Source organism: Phyllobates terribilis, unplaced genomic scaffold (assembly GCF_046119375.1).
Source record: "Phyllobates terribilis strain yellow unplaced genomic scaffold, ASM4611937v1 Scaffold_1__5_contigs__length_1240528914, whole genome shotgun sequence".
In the NCBI taxonomy this organism is placed as follows: Eukaryota; Metazoa; Chordata; class Amphibia; order Anura; family Dendrobatidae; genus Phyllobates; species Phyllobates terribilis.
The window spans coordinates 117,565,739-117,589,037 of NW_027362761.1; the positions used below are offsets into that span (position 1 = coordinate 117,565,739).

A 23,299-nucleotide genomic window follows, 5' to 3' on the forward strand; every position below is an offset into this window, starting at 1 on the left:
GTGTGCCCAAACAGTAGTCCCCCCCCCCAGATAAGATGCACACTACACAGCTAGATACATTCCTTGAGGGATCTAGTTTCCAAAATGGGGTCACTTGTGAGGGGTTTCCACTGTTTAGGCACATCAGGGGCTCTCCAAACGTTCCGAGCTCTGCTGTGCGCCCAAACAGTAGTTTTCTCCCACATATGGGGTATCAGCATACTCAGGAGAAATTGCACAACACATTTTGTGCTCCATTTACCTTGTGAAAATAAAATAATTTGGGTCTGAAGTAAAATTTTTGTGAAAAGGGTTAATAAACTTCTTGAATGTGGTTTTGAGCACCTTGAGGGGTGCAGTTTTTATAATGGTGTCACTATTGGGGAATGTCTGTCACATAGGCCCCTCAAAAGTCACTTCAGATGTGGGGTGTTGCCTAAAAAACATGGCTTTGTAAATTTTGTTGGAAAAATGAGACATCGCTGGTCAACTTTTAACCCTTATAACAAAAAAAAAATGATGTTTCAAAAATTGTGCGGATGTAAAGTAGACATGTGGGAAATGTTATTTATTAACTATTTTGTGTGACATATCTCTCTTACTTAAGGGCATGAAAATGAAAGTTTAGAAAATGATAACTTTTTCACCAAATTTCTGATATTTTCACAAATAAACACAAGTGATATCGAATGAATTTCACCACTATAATGAGGTACAATATGTCACAATAAAACAGTCTCAGAATCAGGGGAATCCGTTGAAGCGTTCCAGAGTAATTACCTCATAAAGTGACAGTGGTCAGAATTGTACTGAGGGGCATACTTCCTATATGAGGACCGTACAGCCCTGCCGGCCATGTTAGTGACATACTGTCTCCACGCCATAGAGGGGGCTGGAGTGATATACGGTGAGGCAGGTGCACGCTGGCTACACTGCCACCTCTCAGCCAATCACAGCCTTCTATACGGCGCGCCGTCCGGCAAGAACAGACCAGTCAAATCACAGTATAGGCTCCGCCCATACGCCAGGGATTCGGCCCCGCCTCCTTGAGAAGCGTGCGCATGCGTCGTGCGGCCCGCGCGCCTGGCAGTGAGCGAAGTCATGATGGCGGCGGTCAGGCCGTGCTGATGAGACAGCGAAATAACCGTCACCTACAGGAGCGCACATCCGGGCATCTGCGGACCGCCCGACACTTTGATCACACCGTTACGGAGCACTAACGGCAGGGAGACAGAGATCGGAAGCCTCGCATCCGGGAAACAGCTCCTCGCCGCTGCTAAGCTCTACCAGGCCGGAACACCCAGCAGGCAGTGGGACCGGGAGGGTCACACAGCGCCGCCGCCATGCAGATTACTATGAAGACACTGCAGCAACAGACCTTCAAGATAGAAATCGACAGCGAGGAGACGGTAAGGCTGCGGGCTGGAGGCGGCGCCCTCCTGTGTCTGCACGGTGGAGGCCTGGGCACGGATGACGTGAAGCTTAGCGCAGCAGCTAGCGGCGGTGGCTGTTGACAGATTCGGGGACTTTTTTTGGGCAATGGCAGTGACAGAGTTAATGGCGAGGAGGGGGGGGTTGGGGCGACTATTGCGCGTTCTCGGCCCGTGTTTGCCTGCTGGATGGTGAGCACGTGACTAGGGGGCGTGGCCGTAACTGAGACCACGTGGTCTGCGCGGCAGTATATAGTGTGATGTGGCGCGCAGTGCTGGAGAGGAGGCCGAGTGAGCCGGTCAGCTGTTCGCATGCGCTGGGCGTGCCGTACGTGGAGGGCGTACTAGAGGTGCCTGACAGTCTTGGTGGAGGCCCCCGCATAGGAACATGGCCTGCTTGGCCCAGAAGACTGTCAGCTCCATCCCAGACTTCTGCTTAAGTAGTAAAGTGCTGCAGAATGTATAGAAATGAGGATTGTTCTTGTGCAGCACCTCTCATTGGGTGCTGCAGGCCGGACAAGGCCTTCCTCTGAGGCTGGTTACATGGCTGGGAATGAGTCAGTGGCTGCATAATAATTTAGGAAGGTTTTTCTGCTTTCATGGATGGTGGTGATGCAGGACTGTTCATGACTCCTGAACTTGACATATGTGAGGCTGCGAAGTTCAGGAGACCCAGGGCCATTCCATGCTCAGATGTGAAAGCCTTTAACCTGGTCTCCACCCAGCTAGCCTGACAGCTCCTCAGTGTCCCTCCTCCCTGCTGAGCACTCACACTGCTCAGTACGCATGGACTGGAGGGCTCACGCTGTAGCTGGACACACAACCCGCTCATCCTAATATCAGTACTGTACACCCTTTCTGATGTGGATTTAGAGATGAGGGAAAAACAAATGTTAAATGATTTTCGGAAGGAGTTTCCTTATGTAACATGGGAAGCTGATGAGGGTGTAGCTCCAGGCTGAGGTCTACATTGCATTGTGGTTGTTGACAACCCTGTTATAAATTTGCTAACCCCTTAAGCATGAGCCCTTTTCCCCATATTCCAAGAGCAATAACTTTATTTTTTCTTCAGCATTGCCTCCATATGAGTTTTGTTTGTTTTACCACTTGGCATACATAATTTATTTAAATTTAGTTTTGGAGGGCTGATAATTGGGGAAAAAACAGCCACTCCACATTTTTGGGCTCCTATTTTAATGACATTCTTGGTGCAGTGCTAGTGACACATTATCTTTTTCCTTTGAGTCAGTATAATTACTGTGGTACTACATATGTACAGTTTTAATAGTTTAGCACTACAGGCTTCAAAAGTCACTTTTTTGTCTCCATATTGCAAGGTTTTTTTTTCCCCCTGCTCGAGGAAAGGCGTATCAGCGACCTATTGGCACCTCCATGCTGTCATCGTCGTGTCTGTAGTAGCACAGAGCAGGATGCTGGCTGTGCCTTTATGCTTGACTCCGCTATTGAATGATAGCCATTTTTTCGTTTAGAGTTGTGAATTTCTCTGTTCAAATGGAGCCCTGGAATACTTTCCACCGATCATTTTGTTGTCTATGGGACTTTAGACAAGCACTGTACTCCAGCTCACCAGTAGTGCCTTAGACGGACCCTGGCCCCTTCCTGAAATAGTCGTTAGTGACACTCATTTCAGGGTCTGTGTGAGTCATTTTAGACCGGATAACCTCTTTAAGACCAACATTGTGTGCGCCAGTCCTAATAAACGGGACTACAGAGGTAAGATGTGCTTTGAGTATCTTAATGACGTAGGCACTTAATGAATTAAGTGCACTTTACAACTGGTGTGGACCTCACCTCTGCTACTTCAGTTGGAATACATTTCTGGCAAAGTTCACACTACTAATTTTGATTGCATGGGTGGATTTAGCCCCGTCCCAACATTGCCCATTTTACCAAAACTGTCAAACCCTGTGTGCATAAGCTCCTTTCAGCTATCGGTGAGCATCTAAGGGCCCAGGTAGCCACCGATAGGCGTTACTACTTTGCAACCTCCTGAACACAATACAAAAGTATGAAATGATAATTACACATTAAGCAGGCCATACACCACTGATATGTCGTTCGAACGCACCTTCCTTCAACTTCGGCCTTTCACAGATAATGCAAGGTCACCTTATGTAATTAGAAGGAAAAGATAAGGGAACTCTCACATTGTGTTTAGGCAACTGTTCAGTGGCCCCACAGAACGGCATTCGGACGAATGTGCTGACAGGACCACAGACTACCATGTGTCCGTCTCCACTAGGTGTACATGCCTGAAAATGATGCACAACAGAGCACACGTTCATTTTGTCGGCACAATTATAGTCTATGGCCCCGTCGACACACATGCCCAAATCCCCGTTTTGCAGAGGGTTCGGACGTCAGCCCCGACGTGAGCAACTGAACAGATCAGAGTACAAAGTTCATCCATACTGCTTTGTGGTGTACTTATCCCCAGAGTCCCTGACATCTACAAGTGTGACCTATGTGAGTAGATGGAGCACGTTCCGCCATGTATTGTACGAGTAGGACAATGCGCTGATCTCCCTCCATTACAGAGTCAGGCGTTCGCCACTATAGTGAGGCGCACACTAGGTGGGGTGATTTATTCTTTGTGGTACTGATGTATATAGTGTGATTGTGGTGCTATGAAGCGCGACTCCTTACAGTTGCGATGGGAACAGCATCTAAATGGTGAAGCTCGCTCCAGTCGCTGCTGTTGCAGAGAGATGCCGGCTACGTAACAGCTGACATCTGCTGCGAATGGCGTAGACTCAGCTCCTGTGCCCTGCTCATATATAACCTTTAGCAACTTGTGATCAAAATGAATGTCTCGCCTGATAAATCACTGTGTTCCTCACCGGTCACTTATTGCTGTTGCTGCCATCGTATACTGTTGAGATATTGGACACGGCGGTCACACGGTTAGTCAGGGATGACATTGCTAAAGACACAGGAGGCCTGGGACTAACCACCAGAGTGTCAACGTTAGAACAGTGCAGAATTTATATACCGTGTAATGGGTTGTTTAATATTGTATGGCTTTTTTTTTTTTTTTTAAGCTTGTTACAATTTCTTCTTCTGGGAACCCTTAAATAATAAAACTATTATAGAGGTTGTCCGGGCCTTTTTTTTTTTCCCTCACCTGTGTAGCTGTGTTCTAATGTACGGATAGTGACTAACTACCTCTCCTCAGGGCACCAATCGTCTCCAGTTGTTAGCGGTCACATGACTGCTCCTGTCGACAGCGGTTCTTTCACTTCTGCTCTGCACGATCGATGGGGATTACCGCCACCATAATGCTGATTGACAACCAGGTCCTTGCTGTTTTAAACAACAAGAGTGCTGAGAACGGACACATTTTCATTAGAAGAGTTGGCGCATGCGCAGTACAGAAGTCTGTCTGGGGGGAGGGGGGCTAGGAGCAGTCATGGAAGATAAATTGTGAATGTAGGAGATAAGATGTAACCAGACATACAGGGGGTGGGCAGACAGTATTATCATTGTGTATGTAATAAGTGCAGTACTGCTGGGGATGAAGAGGATAATAAATCCCAGAATGCCTCTGATGACACCGATCCAGCCCTGAAACAGCTACTTATAACATAAAATTTGGAGACATGGAAGCACAAATTATCTTGTAAATAAAAAAAATAAAATGAGTTCACGGCTTGGAAAACCCCTTTAAAGAAGAACTCCCAATATTTGTTTATGCACTAAACCAGTCTAAATACGTTTTTAGTGTAAGTGCTATTAAATACTCGCCGATCGCAATCTAGCCCGGTTTCCAGCTCCTCGTTCTGACCAGGGCTGAGGAGTCGTTAAGACAGACCTCCGACTCCCAACTCCGGCTCCTCAATTTCCACAACTCAGACTCCCTCATACATGGCTCATGTTTAAGTGATTGAACTACTGTACTCAATTTATTTATATATTTTAGGAGTTGGAGTCAGTCCATTTTATACCGTCTCCGATTCAGACTCCACTAAAATGGACACCTACTCCACAGCCTTGGTTCTGACGCTGTGTACACTCGCATTGTAAAAGTGACTTCTAGTCACACACAAGCCCCAGTGTGATCCAGCAAGATGGGATTTCAGTCCCTTGCGTAATATAATGATCGGAGCTGTGCTAGGAACCAGGGAATATGGCGACTGGTTAGTTTTTTTTTTTTTTTTTTTTTAATTGCACTTACACTACAATACACATGTATTTAGACAGGTTTAGTGAAGAAAAAAATTATTGGGAATGCTTCTTTAAAGGGAACCTGTCATGTGAGGAAAAAAAAACCCACTATTGTCCTGCAGGTATGGTATTAATCTGCAGGTTAATAGCATTCTGAAACTGCCCGGCGCCTGCACTTAGACCCCCTCTACCAGGAGGAAATTAACTTTATTCCCCTCGATAATGTTCGAGTTTGTCATGAAGATGGCGCCAGTGCAGAATCAGTCACTGCTTTGCGTAGAGAAAGCGGAGGCTGTAACCGTGCCCACGGCAGTGACTGATGGTTGACCCTAATGCTGAGCTGCTGTCAGAGCCGGAGGTGCAGTGACTGGTGCTGCCCCTGTGTTTGGGTTTCAATCACTACCGGGAGGAATAAAGTTAATTTCCTCCCAGCAACAGAGCTCTGTGCAGGCGTTGGACAGGTTCAGATCACTATTAACCTGTAGATTAACCCCATATCTGCAGCCTAACAGGATTTTTCATGTGACAGGTTCCATTTAAAGCAGGGGGTCAGACAGACTTGGTGAAACTGATGCTGTTTACTTTTTTACAATTGGCTATCCATCACAATTGGGTCGTATACTTGACTTGGAGCTGAACTTCTGTTGTCGGTGATGGTCATTACAGTGAAAGGAGCTATGCTATTCTGCTCCATACGCCATATACATCCGGCCCCTGATGGCATATAACGTACCTACAAGAATCTCCTCTCTAAATCCATCTCCTTTTTAACAGGTTAAAGCTTTGAAAGAGAAAATTGAGCAAGAGAAGGGAAAGGATGCATTTCCAGTCGCTGGCCAAAAATTAATTTATGCAGGTAATTACTGGCACTGAGGAGTGCAGAATATATCCCACAAATGGACAAGTATTAAACTTTGTAAGGCTGTGTGCCCACTATGAGTTTAAGCGTTTCCGCAGTGGCATTTTTCCGCTGCAGAAACGCTTAAAAAACACTTGGTAGAAGGCCTGCCATGTTCCCCAATGATAATCCACATGTGCTGTGCACATGCTGCGGAAATTTCCACTGCGGATTATCATTGTGGAAAAATCTGCAGCACTACCAATTATTTTGCGGAATCGTGGTGTTTTCGCTGCCATTGACCTGCATTGAATCGCATAATATCCGCCTCACTACATGTGCACATGCGGATATTATGCGTTTCTATGTGTGGATGGTACCCGGGTTTGGAGAAGAGGAGACTCCTCCAGACCCGGGTACCATAGTACCTGTTAAAAATAAAATACATTATACTTACCTTCTGATGGCCCCCGGTCTCCATAGCGAGACACATCTCGTGTCCAGTGTCTTCGGCGGCTCGCAGTGGTGTGAAAGGACCTTCCATGACGTCATTTAGTCATGTGATGGGTCACGCGACCGCTGACTAAATGACGTCATGGAAGGTCCTTTCACACCACTGCGAGCTGCCGAAGACACTGGACGCGAGACCGTACGCAGCGGAGAAAAGACCGTGGGCCATCAAAAGCTAAGTATAATGGGTTTTTTTTTTATTTTTTTTACCATTTTTAATCTTTACGGTCACACTATATAAATCCATGCCGGTTGCATGGATTTATATAGTGTGACCAAGTTGTCAAGCACTTTCCAAGTGATGCTAAAATCGCCTGGAAAGCGCTTGACAACCCGTATGCGGAAATGCATGTGAAAAAAAACTCTTCAATTACGCTTGTCCCTGGCAGGAAAAACGCATGTACAATCCGCATGTACAATCCACATTCGTTTTTTCTGCCAGGGAGATGCAGAAACGCTCAGGAAAAAATCCGGAGCATTTCTGCATCGTGGGCACCTAGCCTGAGGCTCTGTTCACACTAATACCCTGGCTGGGGAAATGAAAGCTATGCTGGTCTGTTGGCAATGAATCCTGACAGACTGCGTTGTGTTTGAATGGCATCCATTAGGTTTCTTTTCAGGTTCTAGTATTTTTATTGTGACTCCGGTGCTGCAGAATGTGGTGGTCTTGCTATGAAGAATACCAAAAACCCTGACAGGCGAATGTGAACACAGCCTGATATACTTAGGAGGATTTCTTCTGTTCTATTAACCTGTCTGCTTCATTCTAGGAAAAATCCTTAATGATGACACAGCGCTCAAGGAATACAAGATTGACGATAAAAACTTTGTAGTGGTTATGGTGACAAAAGTAAGTTCCTATCTGCACCCTGATAATGTAGGGCAGTGTTTCCCAATTTCCAGTTCTCACGGCCCCCGACATGTTTCAGGATTACTTAGAATTTGCCACAGCTTCTGTGGAATACTGCTACCTTAATGATGCTTCAATCACCGGTGCAATACTAGTGAAATCCTGGAAACCTGATCTGCGGGGGCCGTGAGATGGGGAAACACTGATGTAGCTTTACACTGACCTCCCTTCCGTCCACCAGAGAGCTGCTTTATCAGCAATTCTTTTATCTAGCTAATGTTTAGTGACCCGTAGCCTTCCGATTTATTAATGTAGGCTCATAGACTTACATTGAGAGCTTGTGACCGTTACCTCTGACTTCCGGTCAGTTAGAAGTTGTGGTCACAAGATGGTGTCGCGGGACCGGAGTGGCACCGGGAAGAGCTGAAGACGTCAGCTGATGTATATAATAGTAGGGTCAGGAAACTTACATTGGTCACACCACTCAGCACTAAATTAATATAAAAAAAAAACACACTGGAGTGATGCTTTAAAAGGGGTTGTCACAGTAACTTTTGATAAACCCCCTCCCAATATATATTTTCTGCCCACAGACGTTTAAGGACTTGCTTTTTGCGGGTTGTACTTTTGAATGACGCCATTAATTTTTACCACAAAGTGTACTGAAAAACGAGGGGAAAAAATTCTAAGTTCGGTGAAATTACAGAAATAAAGCGCCCCCGCAATTCTGACAGTTTCTTGAGAATTGTTCTGTTTACCTTACCTGACAATACGATTCTCTTCATCAGTACGGTTATGGCGAGACCAAACTTGTCCAGTTTTTTTTATTAGTTTATTGGTGAATTTGGAAATTTTTGGATTGTGTCACTATTTTCCAGAACAAATAATGTTTTAATTTTTTCGGTCGGTAGAGCTGTGTGAGGGCTTCATTTCTGCGGGGCGAGATAACGTTTTTACTGATACCATTTTGGGATAGACATGATATTTTGATCGTTTCTTGGGCTATGTTCACACAGGTTAGGTTTTGCAGCGTATTCAGCTGCAGATTTTTATGCAAATTTTCAGCTGCCTCTAGCAGTACCAGCAGAGTCTATGAGAAATCAGAATTCTCTGTTCACCCATGTTTTTTTGCTGCGTATTTTGTGACTTGGCCGTGTATATGGAAACTAGAGCATGTCACTTTCAGCGTTTTTGCGTATTTGCAGCTTTTTTTCACCCATAGGAAGTAATTGGTGGTCAAAAAAACGCACCAAAACCTGTTTTTTTAACTTTTCTCTGGCAGGAAAACAGCTACGTTATCAGCAGAAAAAAACACGTGTGTGTGTGAGCATAGCCTTAGGCTGTGTGCCCACGATGCGTTTTTTAAGCTTTTCCGCAGCGGCAAAAACACTGCAGAAACGCTTAAAAAACGCATGGTAGAAGGCCTGCCATGTTCCCAAATGATAATCCCCATGTGCTGTGCACATGCTGCTTAAATTTCCACTGAGGATTATCATTGCGGAAAAAAATGCAGCACTACCAATTATTTTGCGGAAGTGCTGCGTTTTTGCCGCCATTGACTTGCATTAGACCGCATGGAATCCGCATCACTGTATATGTAGATGCACATTCCATGTGTTCTAATGTGCCGATGGTACCTGGGTCTAGAGGAGAGGAGACTCTCTCCGGACCTGGGTACCATAGAAAACTGTAAAAAAAAAAAGAATAGAATAAAATAAAAAATATATACTTACCTTCTGGCGGCCCCCGCTCTCCTCGTCACTTGCCAGCAGTTCGCGATGTACTGAAGGACCTGCGCTGACGTCATAGTCATGTGACGGGTCACGCGACGCTGACGTCGGCAGGTCCTTCAGTGTACCGCGATCTGCTGGCAGTTGGGACGGTGAAGCAAGACAGCGCGGGCCATCGGAAGGTAAGTATAGATTTATTTTTTGACATTCTCTCGGGTCACACTATATAAATCCATGCCGGTTGCATGGATTTATATATTGTGACCAAGTTGACAAGCACTTTCCAAGTGATGCTAAAATCGCTTAGAAAGAGCTTGTCAACCCGCATGCAGAAATGCATGTGAAGAACGCGTCACATCCGCATGGCAGGAAAACGTGTTTTTTTTTCTTCCAGGGAGATGCAGAAACGCTCAGAAAAAATCCTGAGCATTTCTGCATCGTAGGCACATAGCCTTACAGCGGTTTTTGCAGTGACCAAAAAACCCACAGTTTTTGCGGTTTAAATTCTTACCGTTTACAGATGGGACTTTTCTGGACACGACGATACCACATATTTTTTTTTTTTTATGGGGGCAAAGGAGGTGATTTGAACTTTTGTTTTTTGAAGGGGTGGGGTTAATTTTTTTTGAAGAAAAAAATTTTTTACTTTTTTTTTTTTAAGTCCTAATAGGGTACTTGAACACGTACAGCTGATGTTGGTATGGGGTTAAAACTAGTCATACCTTCCTACGCCCCTGTGGATCCAGAGCTGGTTGCTATGGAGGTCTGTCTGCCCCTTTTCAGAAGTATGCGTCCCTTCTGGAGCAGCTTGCTCTGGATCCACGGAGGGCGCAGGAAAGAGAGTACCAGTCCATGCCTAGAAGAAAGCCAAAGAACTGTCAGATACCCTATTCTTGTAGTAGGATCAGGTTCAGCTAGTGATTAGTATGAGTAATTATGAAACCGGTCCTGAAGGTTGAATTATCAGTAGTAATGTGTTTAGAATATTAGAATATTTATACATGAGACATGCGTATTATTCCCTCAATCCCTCTTTGCTGCAGTTCACACTGTTGCCCTATGGATTTTCCTTTGCTATAGGTGTGAATATCGAACATGGAATGGCTATGAACTGCTGTGTATGTCATATATATACATTTTGTATAATCAATCACACATCTAATTTATATTAGATATATTTCTTATATTGCCAAGAGCATCGCATTTGGTATTAAAAAAAAAAAAATAAAATAATAACTTTTGTGATTTGATTTTTTTTCTTTTAAAGCCAAAGGCAGCAAGTTGTTCATCTGTGTCAGCTCCAGCACCATCCCAGCCTGCCAGCACTGCTACTGCGGCCCCTGCATCACCACCCATGACATACACACCTATTTCTCGAACCAATGCCGCCCTCTCTCTCCCTTACCCTAATCCGAACATCCCTATACCTAGTCCTATACCTAATGAGCTACCCATCAACGCTGTTCCTAAGGTTCTTTCTAAACCTGAAGAGAAATCCGAAAACCCTGAGGAAACAGTGAGCCCAACTTCAACTGAGTGCAGGTAAGTGTGATTCTCTGGCCCTTCCTGCTCGTCAATTGCTTGGTTACTTTCTGCAAGCATGATCTAAAGGTGGCCATACACATAGGACTTATGTAAGCCTAACCTGCTGATTTCACCATGACCTTTCAATCATCTCTTCCTGCGTTGAGGGATAGAGTGATCAGACAAGTTGAATTTCAACATGCCCAATCCTTTGTTTTCACTTTGACAGGCCATTGCCAGAGAATGTCTGGCAGCAGCATCTTAAACCCCATTCGGAACACATGCATGTGCTTGTTGGTAAATCGAGTGTTGGACAGACGGCTTCTGAATGTGGGAAAAAAAAAAGGAAAGTCCAGCAACCACAAAAATCATAAAAACATCTTAGTAGACTAAAACATGAAAAAGGAAAATTTGAAAACCACGATAGTGTAGCTCGAAACGCGTCGACCGTTGCACGATCTCTTAATCATGACAACTAACATGCTATCGTGGTTTTCAAATTTTCCTTTTTCATGTTTTAATCTACTAATGTGATGTTTTTTATGATTTTTGCGGTTGCTGGACTTTTTCTTTTGTTTTTTTTTCCACGTTTCAATTGCTTAGAAAACCAGCTTGAAGTCTCCGTGCACCGCACCCTTATTCCATGAATTTCTCTACCCGGTGAGCTGATGTTTGCTTCATTGGGCTTCTGAATGTGTGTGGCCACCTTTATTTTTGTCTCATACACATAAGACCCTGTTCACATCTGTTTTATGGTTTCTCTTTATAATGATGTAAGTGCATTAGAAGATCTATCATAACAGATGGCACTTATGTAAAATGGACCCTCTTAATGGGTTTTGTTGTAACCAATTCAATTTAACCATATTTATATATTTTTTTTACTCTAGCATACCCAGTGATTCTTCTCGACCTTCCCTTTTTGAAGATGCCACAAGTGCACTGGGTGGGTTTAGTGTTTTCTGTGTTTTTTTTTTTGTTTTTTTTCCCTGTCCACAATACATATCTTGTAAGGCTATGTTCACACGTTGCATTTTTGCTGCATTTTTTTTCTGTAGGCAAAAACCTCTTGGCATTAAAGAAGCTACTTATGAAAAGCAGGTTTTTGGTACATTTTTCAGGATCCCAAAGTTCAGCTTTGCTTTCACCACAAAAGCATGAACACAGGTCACCAATGCATGACATATGTGAAACCATAAAACTATTTTTGGAGTAAAGGCAATTTGATCAAATTATTTAGTGGGAAAAGATTTTTGTCTGAAAAAATAGTGACTATTTTGAACAAAAAAGTTCATGTGAGTTCATGAAAAGAATCACAATTACAAATGTAACAGTGGCGGGGAGGTGAATTGGTGGGTAATGGTTTACCTAAGACATTGGCAGGGCATTGAGTTTGTAGGACACAGTTTACTTTCACACCTTGGTCAGCCAATGTTTACTTTACACAAATCACTAATTTAATTAAACTGTAGTAATTCTAACTGCCATGCTTATGTGAGGACACCAAGACATTATGGTTTAAACTTGGGAAAATCACAAAAATAAATGGGTTTCACATACTTCTGTACATGCTTTTTTTTCACTTAAAATGCAGCAAAACCTGATACCTGCGTTTTTTTGCTACATTTTTGCACTTGCTCATTGTTTTCTATGGGTGAAAAAACAAGCGCAGCAGTTTTCCAATTCAGTCAGGAAAAAAAAGTGTGCATGATATTTCTGATAACTCGGAGCTTTTGATGTTACTGTAAAACGCAGCTTTTAATTTGCATAAATTGCATTAAAACATGCAGCAAAAAAACGCAACATGTGAACATAGCCTAAAGCTGCTTAAAGGGAACCTGGAAATGCTGTGCAATCTGCTATTGGCATGTTATAGAGCTGGAGGAGCTGAACATATTGATATCTATTTTTTTTTTTGGAAGAAGCAGGGATTTCATTGCATTAAATACAAGTAGGTGAAGTAGGTTTTAAAAGGAAAGAAAAGATTTTTATTTTTTGTGCGAATAAAAATCTTTCCTTTTAAAACCTGCTTTCCCTACAAACCTACTTGTATTTAATGCATTGAAATCCCTGCTGCTTCTGTGCACCCAGGTCCAGTGGGCGGTCCTACTCAGTGACTGACAGCTAACTCTGTATGCACACTTGGACAAGGAAGCTGTCAGTCACCGAGTAGGACCGCCCACTGGACCTGGGTGCTCAGAAGCAGCAGGGATTTCATTACATAAAATATAAGGTAAGGCTCCTACACAGTTTAGTAATTTTTCTCGTACGCAAAAAAGCAGTCCCATGTTTCACTAGTGGTTTTGGTCAGCATCTTAGTTTTTACCATCAGTTTGGTCTGAGTTTCATTTTGGATGAAAAAAACAAACTGCATGTTTATCCTATCAAACAGTCTGTGAAGAAAGGGACAGTACACACAGATGGCATCAGTGCTCTCTGATTTATTTTTTTTTTTTCATGAATCCATAGACTTGGACAAGTCTAAAATTTGACATGTGAACAGCCCGTTAACTATTATAGGTACGAGGGCTGACCATGAAGAAAAAACAAAAGAATAGCACTTGCACAAGAGAAACTTTATCAGTGACCCGACCCAAAAACTTAATTCTGGCGTTTAATTTTTTTTTCTCGTTTAAACAGTTTACCGGTTGGATTAATTTTTTATATTTTGATCGGACTTTTACGAATGCAGCGATTGCCAATTTATTTATTTTTTTCAATGGGGGCAAAACGGGAGTAATTTAAACTTTTTTTTTATATATATATATTTTTACAAAGTTTTTTTTTCCCACTTTAACCACTTTACAGCCTGTGCCGTATTTGTACGCACAAGGCTGTAACTCCTGGTTCAGTGAGGGCTCCGGCGCTGAGTCCTCACTGAACCGGGCACATGTCAGCTGATCCACCCGCGGCTGTTAACATGTTAAATGTCGCTGTCAATCTCTGACAGCGGCATTTAACATCGCCTCGCCGGAAGCGCATCACTTACCCTGCCCATCGGTGACCCCGTCACGTGATCACGGGTCACTGATGGGTGGGCATGACAACTCTGGGTCTGCAGCAGACTCCAGTGGTTGTCATGAGCTGATTGCTATGAGCGCCACCTAGTGGTCGGCGCTCATAGCATAGGACCATTTCTGCTACACAGAGGTGATCTGCTGATCTGTATGTAGTATGTAGCAGAGGCGATCAGACAAGTGCTGCTTCTAGTCCTATGGAGACTATAGAAGCATGCAAAAAGTGAAAAAAAAATGTTTTAAAAATATTAAAAAAAAAAAAAATATATATATATATATATATATATATATGTTTAAATCACCCCCCTTTTGCCCCATTCAAAATAAAATAATAATAAAAAAAACCCACATACACATTTGGTATCACCGCGTTCAGAATCGCCCGATCTATCAATATAAAAAAATAATCCGATCGGTAAACAGCATAACGAGAAAAAAATTCTAAACGCCAGAATTACGTTTTTTTGGTCGCCACAACATTGCATTAAAATGCAATAACGGGCGATCAAAACATCGGATCTACCCCAAAATGGTATCAATAAAAATTTCAGCTCGGCGTGCAAAAAATAAGCCCTCACCCGGCCCAGATCCCAAAAAATGGAGATGCTACGGGTCTTGGAAAATGGCGCTGCTTTTTTTTTTTTTTTTTTTTTTTAGCAAACTGGAATTTTTTTTCACCACTTAAATAGAAAAGAACCTATACATGTTTGTTGTCTACAAACTCGTAATGACGTGGAGAATCTTAATCGCAGGTCAGTTTTAGCATTCAGTGAACGTGGTAAAAAAAAATAAAAACATCCGTGGTATTGCACTTTTTTTGCAATTTCACCTTACTTGGCATTTTTTTCCCGTACACGATATGATAAAATTAGTAATGGCGTTGAAAAGTACAACTCGTCCTGCAAAAAATAAGCCCTCACACGTCCATATTGACCAAAAAATAAAAAACGCTATGGCTCTGGGAACAAGGGGAGCAAAAAACGAAAATGCAAAAATGGAAAATCCCAGGGTTGCGAAGGGGTTAATAATCCCCTTAGGAGACTTGAATCTGCAATTGTCTGATCTCCTGTGCTGTATATAGCACAGCATCAGCACTGCTACGTATAGCAGAAATCCCGATCGCCTATGAACACAGGAGTATCGTAATGACAGAACAGGGGTCTTCTGCAGAACCCTGGCTGTCATGACAACCCATCAGCACCTCGCGATAACGTGATAGGTGCGCTGATGGGCAGGATTTATGACACGCCCTTCACTGGTTCCTGTTAAATCCCGCTGTCAAGAGATTGCTCCTATCCACCTGCGGCTGTTGAAGGCACATGACAGCTGACTAAGGGAAACGACCTGCCGTAATTGTCATATGTTGTGAAGGGGTTAAAACATACGTTATACTGAATATTTTCTCACAAAACTATATATCAATCTATTCAGCTCCACAACGCGCTGACTGCAGATTGGACTGCATTTTCATGGTGACAGTTGAGTCAGGAGATGTGACATTTTGGTGACTTTACTCTCCCCCTATGGTTCTATTGTTATTTATTGTATGTCTTTTCTGGTTTGTGACCCAATTATGGTGATAACATTGTAAAGAAGAGAAAAAAACCTCTGGAACTAGGAATATGCTTATTGCCTGTAGGATATGTACTCCAATATTTAGTGCCCCTCCGCGACCCATGGCATAAGAAGATAGTGTCCGTGTGCCAAGCATGTCAGCGTATGCTTTTATAATGGAAGAAGGCTGGGTTCATATCCGGCTGTAGTGTTGTAAAGCGTCTCCTGGAATAATGCCAATAGCCCACTTCACTAAAGCCTAACATACGTGCCCCAAATACTTGTAATCAGTGAAGCTTTATTACCGAAGTTATGAATTTATGCCAAATGTTTTTCTCCTAAGAATACGGCCACGTGCACACATTGAATATTTGATGAGTTTTTTACCTCCGTATTTATAAGCCATAACCAGGAGTGGGTATAAATGCAGAAGTGGTGACGTGTTTCTATTATACTTTTCCTCTGATTGTTCCTCTCCTGGTTATGGCTTATACATACTGATGTAAAATACTGAACGTGGGCTAGTGGTGATATTTAGGCTTTACTAAGGATTCCTGCCGTGCACTGCCTCATTTCATTCTCATTGTTCCAGTAACAGGCCAGTCATATGAGAATATGGTGACAGAGATCATGTCCATGGGCTATGAGCGAGAGCAAGTGATTGCGGCCCTCAGAGCTAGCTTCAATAACCCTGACAGGGCTGTGGAGTACCTCCTTATGGTAAGCATGACCTTCTTTTTCCACCCTTTTCTTAAAAAAAAAAAATTAAAACCGTGACCGTTCATTTCCTTTTCTTTGCACCTTCTCGCTCTGTCCGACGCTCCCTTTTTACATTACTTGGCAATATGTGAGTTATGAGGGGAAGTGTTGCTGGAGGCTGCGTTACTGAAACTCATGCGAAGTTTGGTAAACTTGTCACTTCTGTCTAGAGGTGTTTCTTCAGATTTTACATCACTGCTGTGAGAATTGCTATTCTTAAAGCATTAGGACTATTTGGCTAGCTAGCCACACCAGTTGTCTACTTTCCCACCACAAAAGTACCAATAGTGACATAAAATTGTAAACAAGCATATTTTTGAGCAAAAAAAGCAAATTTTTCATCTGTTTTACACAAGGCTTTTCCTCTAGTCTGTATACTAATCATTTTGTGATTTTTACTTTTTTATTTTGTCATTTTTTTCTTATTGCCTTGTGGTATCCGCTGATGTATATATATTTTTGTGCTAAATTTAAAAATGTTTTTTTTTTTTTTTTAAATCCTTTAAAAAGTCCCAAAAATGCGCCAAATTGTTAACTTTTCCAGAAACCTTACTTCAGGCAGGGACCAGAGTAGGATGCGACAAGCAAGAAAAAAATGCAACATTTGGTAAAAGTTGCATATCCCTTACTTAAAACATCTAGGTAAGCAAAGATGTCGGGAAAAAAAAAAATGAAGACAACTTGGAAAGCTTCTCAGAATATACAAAGAATATGGCAGAAGTATTAAAGCTATTAAAAAGGAGTATATTACTCCATTAAAGTGGAGAAACTGCAATAATGTATTAGGGGCCAGTTTCTGGAAAGCAGTTTTCCCATCTTCATATGCAGCAGAACATGCACAGTGCTTACAAGCTCATTTCTATTGAGCTTGTAAGCACTGCTTTGACAGCTAGCCAGGATCGCTGTAGCGTGCTGTTATCTCCTAAATGGTTGTCCTGTCTAAAACTACAAGTCTGCAGTCACTCTATTTGACTGCAGACTTGTGAATCCACATTGCATGCACTGTGAGGATTCCCCAGGTGCCGGCCGATAGTGGTCATGTGAGCGCAAGTATGTGATTTGCTTTCTTCCAGCCACATTCCAACTAGACTGTACACTTGCATTGAGTGAGGTTGGATACAGCCTAGTTGGCACATGACCACTTGTATGCAAATCACATAGTTGTGATCAGGTGCGCACTGCTCCCAGCGCAGGAACTGGAGAATCCTCAGTGTGCGGTGCCTACAGTTTGAGGATTCACAGTTCTGTGGTCACATAGTGACTGCAGACTTGTAATTTTAGACTGTACAGCTTCTTTTAACGGGGATTGTCAGAGAACCACATTACCTTGCATAATGACCATCATGATGTCAAAAGTATAAGTTATACATTGTTACATTCTTTCTTTCGGTTTCCCATTTCAGGGAATTCCAGGTGATCGAGAAGGTCAAGCAGTTGCTGACCCACCTCAGGCAGTCAGTAGTGTTCCTACTCAGCCTCTCCCCACAGTAGCTGGGGCTGGGGCTGGTGCAACTTCCACTACTCCTTCCACACCTTCTGCTGGAGGTAAGATTTGGCTATATACAGCGTCCTTTCACGGGAAACAGTAAGTTGTGTTATAATTGTGTACAATATGAATGCTACTTTCTATATTGATTGCTTTGGGGAAAAAAGAGGGTCTGCATGTTCCTAACATTATACACAATTCACTCAGCCAAGTTCTACTAATTGCATTACTCTGTGGCATTGGATGTGCAATGTATGTACAATATTTATTTATTTTATTTCTAGGAAATCCCCTTGATTTCTTGCAGAATCAGCCTCAGTTTCAGCAGATGAGGCAAATTATTCAGCAGAATCCCTCTTTATTACCGGCACTTCTCCAGCAGATAGGACGGGAAAATCCCTCATTACTGCAGGTACATTCCTTTTTTGACATTGAGCATTCATGGCATTTCACCTACTTGGGTATTTTCTCCTTGCGATCTTTACAGCATGGACTTGGCAAGATGTACAGATTCATTTAATCTTTGTTGTCTTATTCTTCTTCAATAATAGCAGATTAGTCAACATCAGGAACAGTTCATTCAGATGTTAAATGATCCAGTCCCAGAATCGGGTGGACAGGGTGGGGGAAGAGGAGGTGGAGGAGGAGGAGGAGTAGCAGCTGAGGCTGGAAGTGGTCATATGAACTACATTCAAGTCACACCTCAGGAAAAAGAAGCTATAGAAAGGGTAAGTAAAGGATATCTCATTATACATTCTTAAAAAAAAGTGTATGATTTGCAGCAAAACGATCCAACTCAATATAACGTATTTGATTTGTTTATATCCCTGCTCTTTCTGGGTGTAGGTGGTCCTACTCAGTGATTGACAGTCTTCCCTGTACAAGTGCATATAAAGATGGTGGTCAGTCATGAAATAGAACTGCCCACATGACTTTGTAAGTCATAAAGAGCAGGGTTTATAATGACGTTCAAGCTATACTAAAGCTGTTTCCACACAACTAAAAATCATTCTGTTCATCTTCCTCAGCTCGATGCCATGCTGTCCACATTGCACACCTTTTTTCAGAAACACGCAGACTTATGTCAGCAGATACTGGGAGGCATGTTGGGTTGAGTGCGCCATGAGTGAGCGGTCTACAAGGGTTTCATCTGAGATGATCTTTTGGTACTTTTTTACCCTGCTCAGTTTTTGGAAGTAACTTCAATTAATTTTAGTAAAATTCAAAGGTAGAAGAAAAAGCATGACTGCTGAGCTCTGAAGATGGTGTCTGCATTTCTCGTTTTCTCAATTTTCAGTAAGACGTGGATCACCGTGTTGGATGTAGAACAAAACATGGAAATGTTTTTATAGGTTGGGGCTACATGGCAATTTTGGCTGCTTCACAGGCTCAGCGGCCAAAAACAGTGACAAGCATGTTGCAATATCACAATATGCTTGAAAAATCCAACCGGCTCCTCATTTTTGTGACTTGCTTGTCGCGGTACCCTGGATGTCGCAATGTGACCTTATTAAAATGCAATGTTGCAGCTCCACAGCGTGATCTTTGGTCGTGCGACATGTGTCACAGGGCCAAAGTCGCCAGAGAGCCAAGATCTGTTGTCTGTTTTTAGACATCCAGTTATAAACGTTATCATCCGAGCCTACTTCCCACCCCTATTGCCAGCAGTCCGATCTTTACGATACGAAATATATCGGCTATGGATAAGTGCTGATTTAAAGGGAATCTGTCACCATTTTTTTTGCCAGGGCTGTGGAGTCTGTAAGCCAAACTTCCTACTGCTCAATTTACCTGACTCCGACTCCACAGCACTGGAGGAGGAGCATTTATAGGACATTTCATAACTTTCCCAAATTCTTATGAAAAAATATTCAGCACATCTTGCATTGTACTACTGTATTTTATATATTTTAGGACGTAGTCTATTTTATGCTGACACTGTCTCCGCAAAAAAGGACACCTACTCAGACATTCCAGCAATGTTTTTTGCTATGTGATCTGAGAGCACCATACAGCAGGGACAGAGACCCTGATTAGTGATGTATCACTTACCTAGGCTGTGTTTTGCTGTTTCAGTACAATCAGTGTTTTATCGGCAGGAGATTATCAGTAGAGGACAAATGGCCTCATGCATTCTATTCCTACCACACACCCCCAGCACTTATAGCAGCTTTCTGTCACTATACAATATACACAGAAAGCTGTGATGCGGGTGGGTTATACATAGCTCACTTATTTGCGGGTTAACAAACACTTCTTGTTAATTATAATACCCGTTAAAAAATAACATTTTATTAAATCATTAAAAAATATTTACTGAAATAGTCAAAAGAAAAAAAACTGTGAAAAAACACTATGTACACGTGTTGATACCTAATAAAAATAGAGCGCTAACTTCCACAATATTAATTACGAGATATATATGGCTGTCTTGCCCTAATAGTGCCCTAATTGATTCACCCTTCCTGGCTGCGGAGGTTGTCACCCTAACTTGAAAACAATGTGGCACCCCCGCTAACAGACGTTTGTCCCTAGTGTGCCCTGTTCAATCCCCAAAATCAGAATCTCCTAAACTGCGGAGGTTGGTGCACTAGCTTGAACGCAAATTGGCTCCCCCACTCACTGATGACTCTCCCTAGTGATGACTGGTTTATATCCTATACTGGCCGATACAGTTCAACCAAAAAAAGGGCACAAATGTCCTTAGTTTCCATCAGTTAGCAAATCTTAACACTCCTGATTGAATAGATAACACCATACCACAAGTCAATACACCAATAGAGCGAAAAAGCATTTCAGGCTAATAGCAGCAGATAGGTGATGTATAGCCAGATATATTCAACAAGGTATCAACATTAAAGCCATAGGAATAGTTGGTTGCGTTTCATCCGTATGTAACCTATGCCAAGTAGATGTCAAACATATAAAAAAACAAGACATCACAGGGCTTATGGTACTAATCTGTAGTCCCTATGAATAGCCTCGACGCGTTTCGCTTCTATAATAAAGTTCCTCCGGAGGCTCAAGGATTAGACAGTGTCAGAATGGCATCTGTAAGATGTTGTGTCCTGGTTGCAGGTTTGTTTTTCTGACTATTTCGGTATATATTTTTAAATGATCTAATATTATTTTTCAACAGGCATTATAATTTAATAAGCTGGGTTATACATGGCTCATCATCTGAGTTCTGCTCAATCTGCGCTAGAGAAAACTCTTTATCATAACTGCTGTACCCAGTAAACTAAGTGATACATAGCTGTAATCAGGGTCTCTACCTTTATAGTGCTGTCAGATTAAATAGCAAAAACCTGCTGACAGAGTCCCTTTAAATATTCGGGATAGAACAAGCTCCCCGAGAGAAAATATTTAAAAAAAAAAAAAAATTCTCAGCCAGAAAATATAGTTTAAAGATTCGGGGACCATAACCAGATGCTGCAGATGGTTGACTGCTCTCTATTTACACACGAGAGAGACCTGTCAATCACCGGTAGCGGAGCCAGACTGCTCTTGTCTATGCCTATGGTCCCTGGCCACATCTTCAAATTATATTTCATCTGCAACTGAAACACTAAACTGGTTTATTGAAAAATATACCTGGTTGCCTTTGTAGCCAGGCTGTGATTCATGTTGCCTGCAGTTTGGGCAGGTGGTTGCATTTAATGTTGGGTGAAGGGTCCCTTTAATATTGGAGTTTAGTTCTGCACTCCATCAGATTGTATTCACTGGCTTGAAGCTGACTTTCTTCTTTTTGTTTCTACTTTCCAGCTAAAGGCATTAGGATTTCCTGAAGGACTTGTGGTACAGGCTTATTTTGCATGTGAGAAGAATGAAAATCTTGCGGCCAACTTTCTCCTACAGCAGAACTTTGATGACGATTGAAAAGAAGAGACTGTATTTTTTATCTCACTTCACACCAGTGCATTACACTAACTTTGCTCACTGGATTTACTGGGATGATTTGGGCTCATATCCACAATATTTGGTGTATGGTAGTCAAGGGTGGGGTGGGTTAGGGAAATCTCCGACAAGCTAGGAAATAAAGCATCAATCTGCTATAATTGTGCAGTTCAGCGTGTATTATGGTAAAGCAAATTACAACCAAAATCATGCTTCAGCAGACATTTATTCCCTTCTGAAAAAAATCTGCTAACTTCTAGATGCCGTTTCTTCTTCACTAGTATTCATAGATCCAGAAACTTAGTGTAATGCCCTGTTTTCCATTTTTCCGTCTAACATTGCTATAGCAAATAGCCTGTGCTACCTGGAGATCATTTTTTTTGTTTGTTTGTTTTATTTTATTTGGTTTATTATTTTTTTTTCCCCCCGGTAACACTGGATTTTGACCTTAAGGAAAATTGTGAGATGTAAATGCCAAAATTTAAAATAGGTGATTATTTGCTGCTTCATCGAGTAATTAAAATTAAATTAGTGCACAGGAGCCTGGTAAATGCTGTGAACGTAAATTTTTTTTGAAGCTGTTTCTTTCCATTAAATCACATTTGCTGATATTTAAGGAGAACCCCGATCAATAAGTGTGAAGTGGGCACTTTCTGTTCTGACTTAGAAAACAATATGCACACAGGAGGTTTACTTTTCTGTTTTCTTGCCATTTAGGGAATTGAAAACCAATAGCTTTCTAATTGCTAATTTACTTCAATTTTACATTGCAGTAAAGGTTTTAAAAACAGTTGCATGTTTTTTTTTTTGTTGATACCCACTTGGTGTGTTAAGTAACATATCCATCCCTCCCTCCCCCCCCCCAGTAACTACTTGTTTTCCATGTCGGCTGAGAATGTGCAACCCCCTCTTCTATACCTGTCTGGCAAATTTTAACAATACTTAACCTAGACCTTTTGTAAACGAGTCAATTATCATTACAAGCTACGTACTACGAGGCAAATTGCAAGATTTATTATATTTTTTTTCTTTATTTTTTTGCACTCTGTAATCTTAGTTTCATCCCCCATACCATAATGAATTAACGAGTCCTTCTGCTTGGAAGAAGCTGGCATGACAGGGCTTGAGAGGTCAACACATCCTCTGTTCTTTTCAGAGAAGGCATGACATATAAATGAATTGTAAGAATATCTGTGTATGTACTGCTTATACATTGGGTAAATGGACAGATGAACAATCAGTGGAAACAAAAGTATAACCCAAAAAAAGAAAAAAAAATTATGCACAAAACATTAAAATTTCTCCTTGTATAGTGTTTTCTGGTTATTTATTGATTGGAGTGTTGCGTGATTATGTAGATGCCTGAGAGTCAAGGTTCTTGCAAACTTAGGTCTTATGATAGCAGTCGTACGTTTGTCTAGTGCAGTGTTTCGCCGACTCCAGTCCTCACGGACCCCCACAGGTCATGTTTTCAGGATTTCCTTAGTATTGCAGAAAGGAAAGAACATATAATTCCATCATCTGTGCAATACTGATGAAA

At 42.1% G+C, this 23,299-nt stretch overlaps 1 protein-coding gene across 3 annotated transcripts; it reads left to right on the plus strand.

The window, feature by feature from the left end:
• Positions 1-1,007: 1,007 nt before the first annotated feature.
• RAD23B (RAD23 homolog B, nucleotide excision repair protein) lies at positions 1,008-23,069 on the plus strand. 3 transcript variants are annotated; one of them, XM_073666854.1, is made up of 10 exons: positions 1,008-1,388; positions 6,369-6,450; positions 7,713-7,792; positions 10,790-11,064; positions 11,937-11,992; positions 16,210-16,337; positions 17,780-17,921; positions 18,147-18,274; positions 18,414-18,590; positions 21,628-23,069. In XM_073666854.1, exons 1-10 carry the CDS (start codon positions 1,323-1,325, stop codon positions 21,739-21,741), a joined length of 1,248 nt encoding a protein of 415 aa, XP_073522955.1. In that variant the 5' UTR covers positions 1,008-1,322; the 3' UTR covers positions 21,742-23,069. The 3 variants fall into 3 exon arrangements, with proteins under 3 accessions (XP_073522955.1, XP_073522963.1, XP_073522970.1); XM_073666862.1 differs by having other exon boundaries at positions 18,417-18,590; XM_073666869.1 differs by having other exon boundaries at positions 16,216-16,337.
• Positions 23,070-23,299: the final 230 nt, after the last annotated feature.

Bases quoted from the DNA above. Each gene is read 5' to 3' on its own strand.
- RAD23B (XM_073666854.1), top strand. From the start codon at position 1,323: ATGCAGATTACTATGAAGACACTGCAGCAACAGACCTTCAAGATAGAA. The intron at 11,993-16,209 runs GTGGGTTTAGTG...TCATTGTTCCAG, and splicing joins AGATGCCACAAGTGCACTGG to TAACAGGCCAGTCATATGAG. The intron at 16,338-17,779 runs GTAAGCATGACC...TTCCCATTTCAG, and splicing joins CTGTGGAGTACCTCCTTATG to GGAATTCCAGGTGATCGAGA.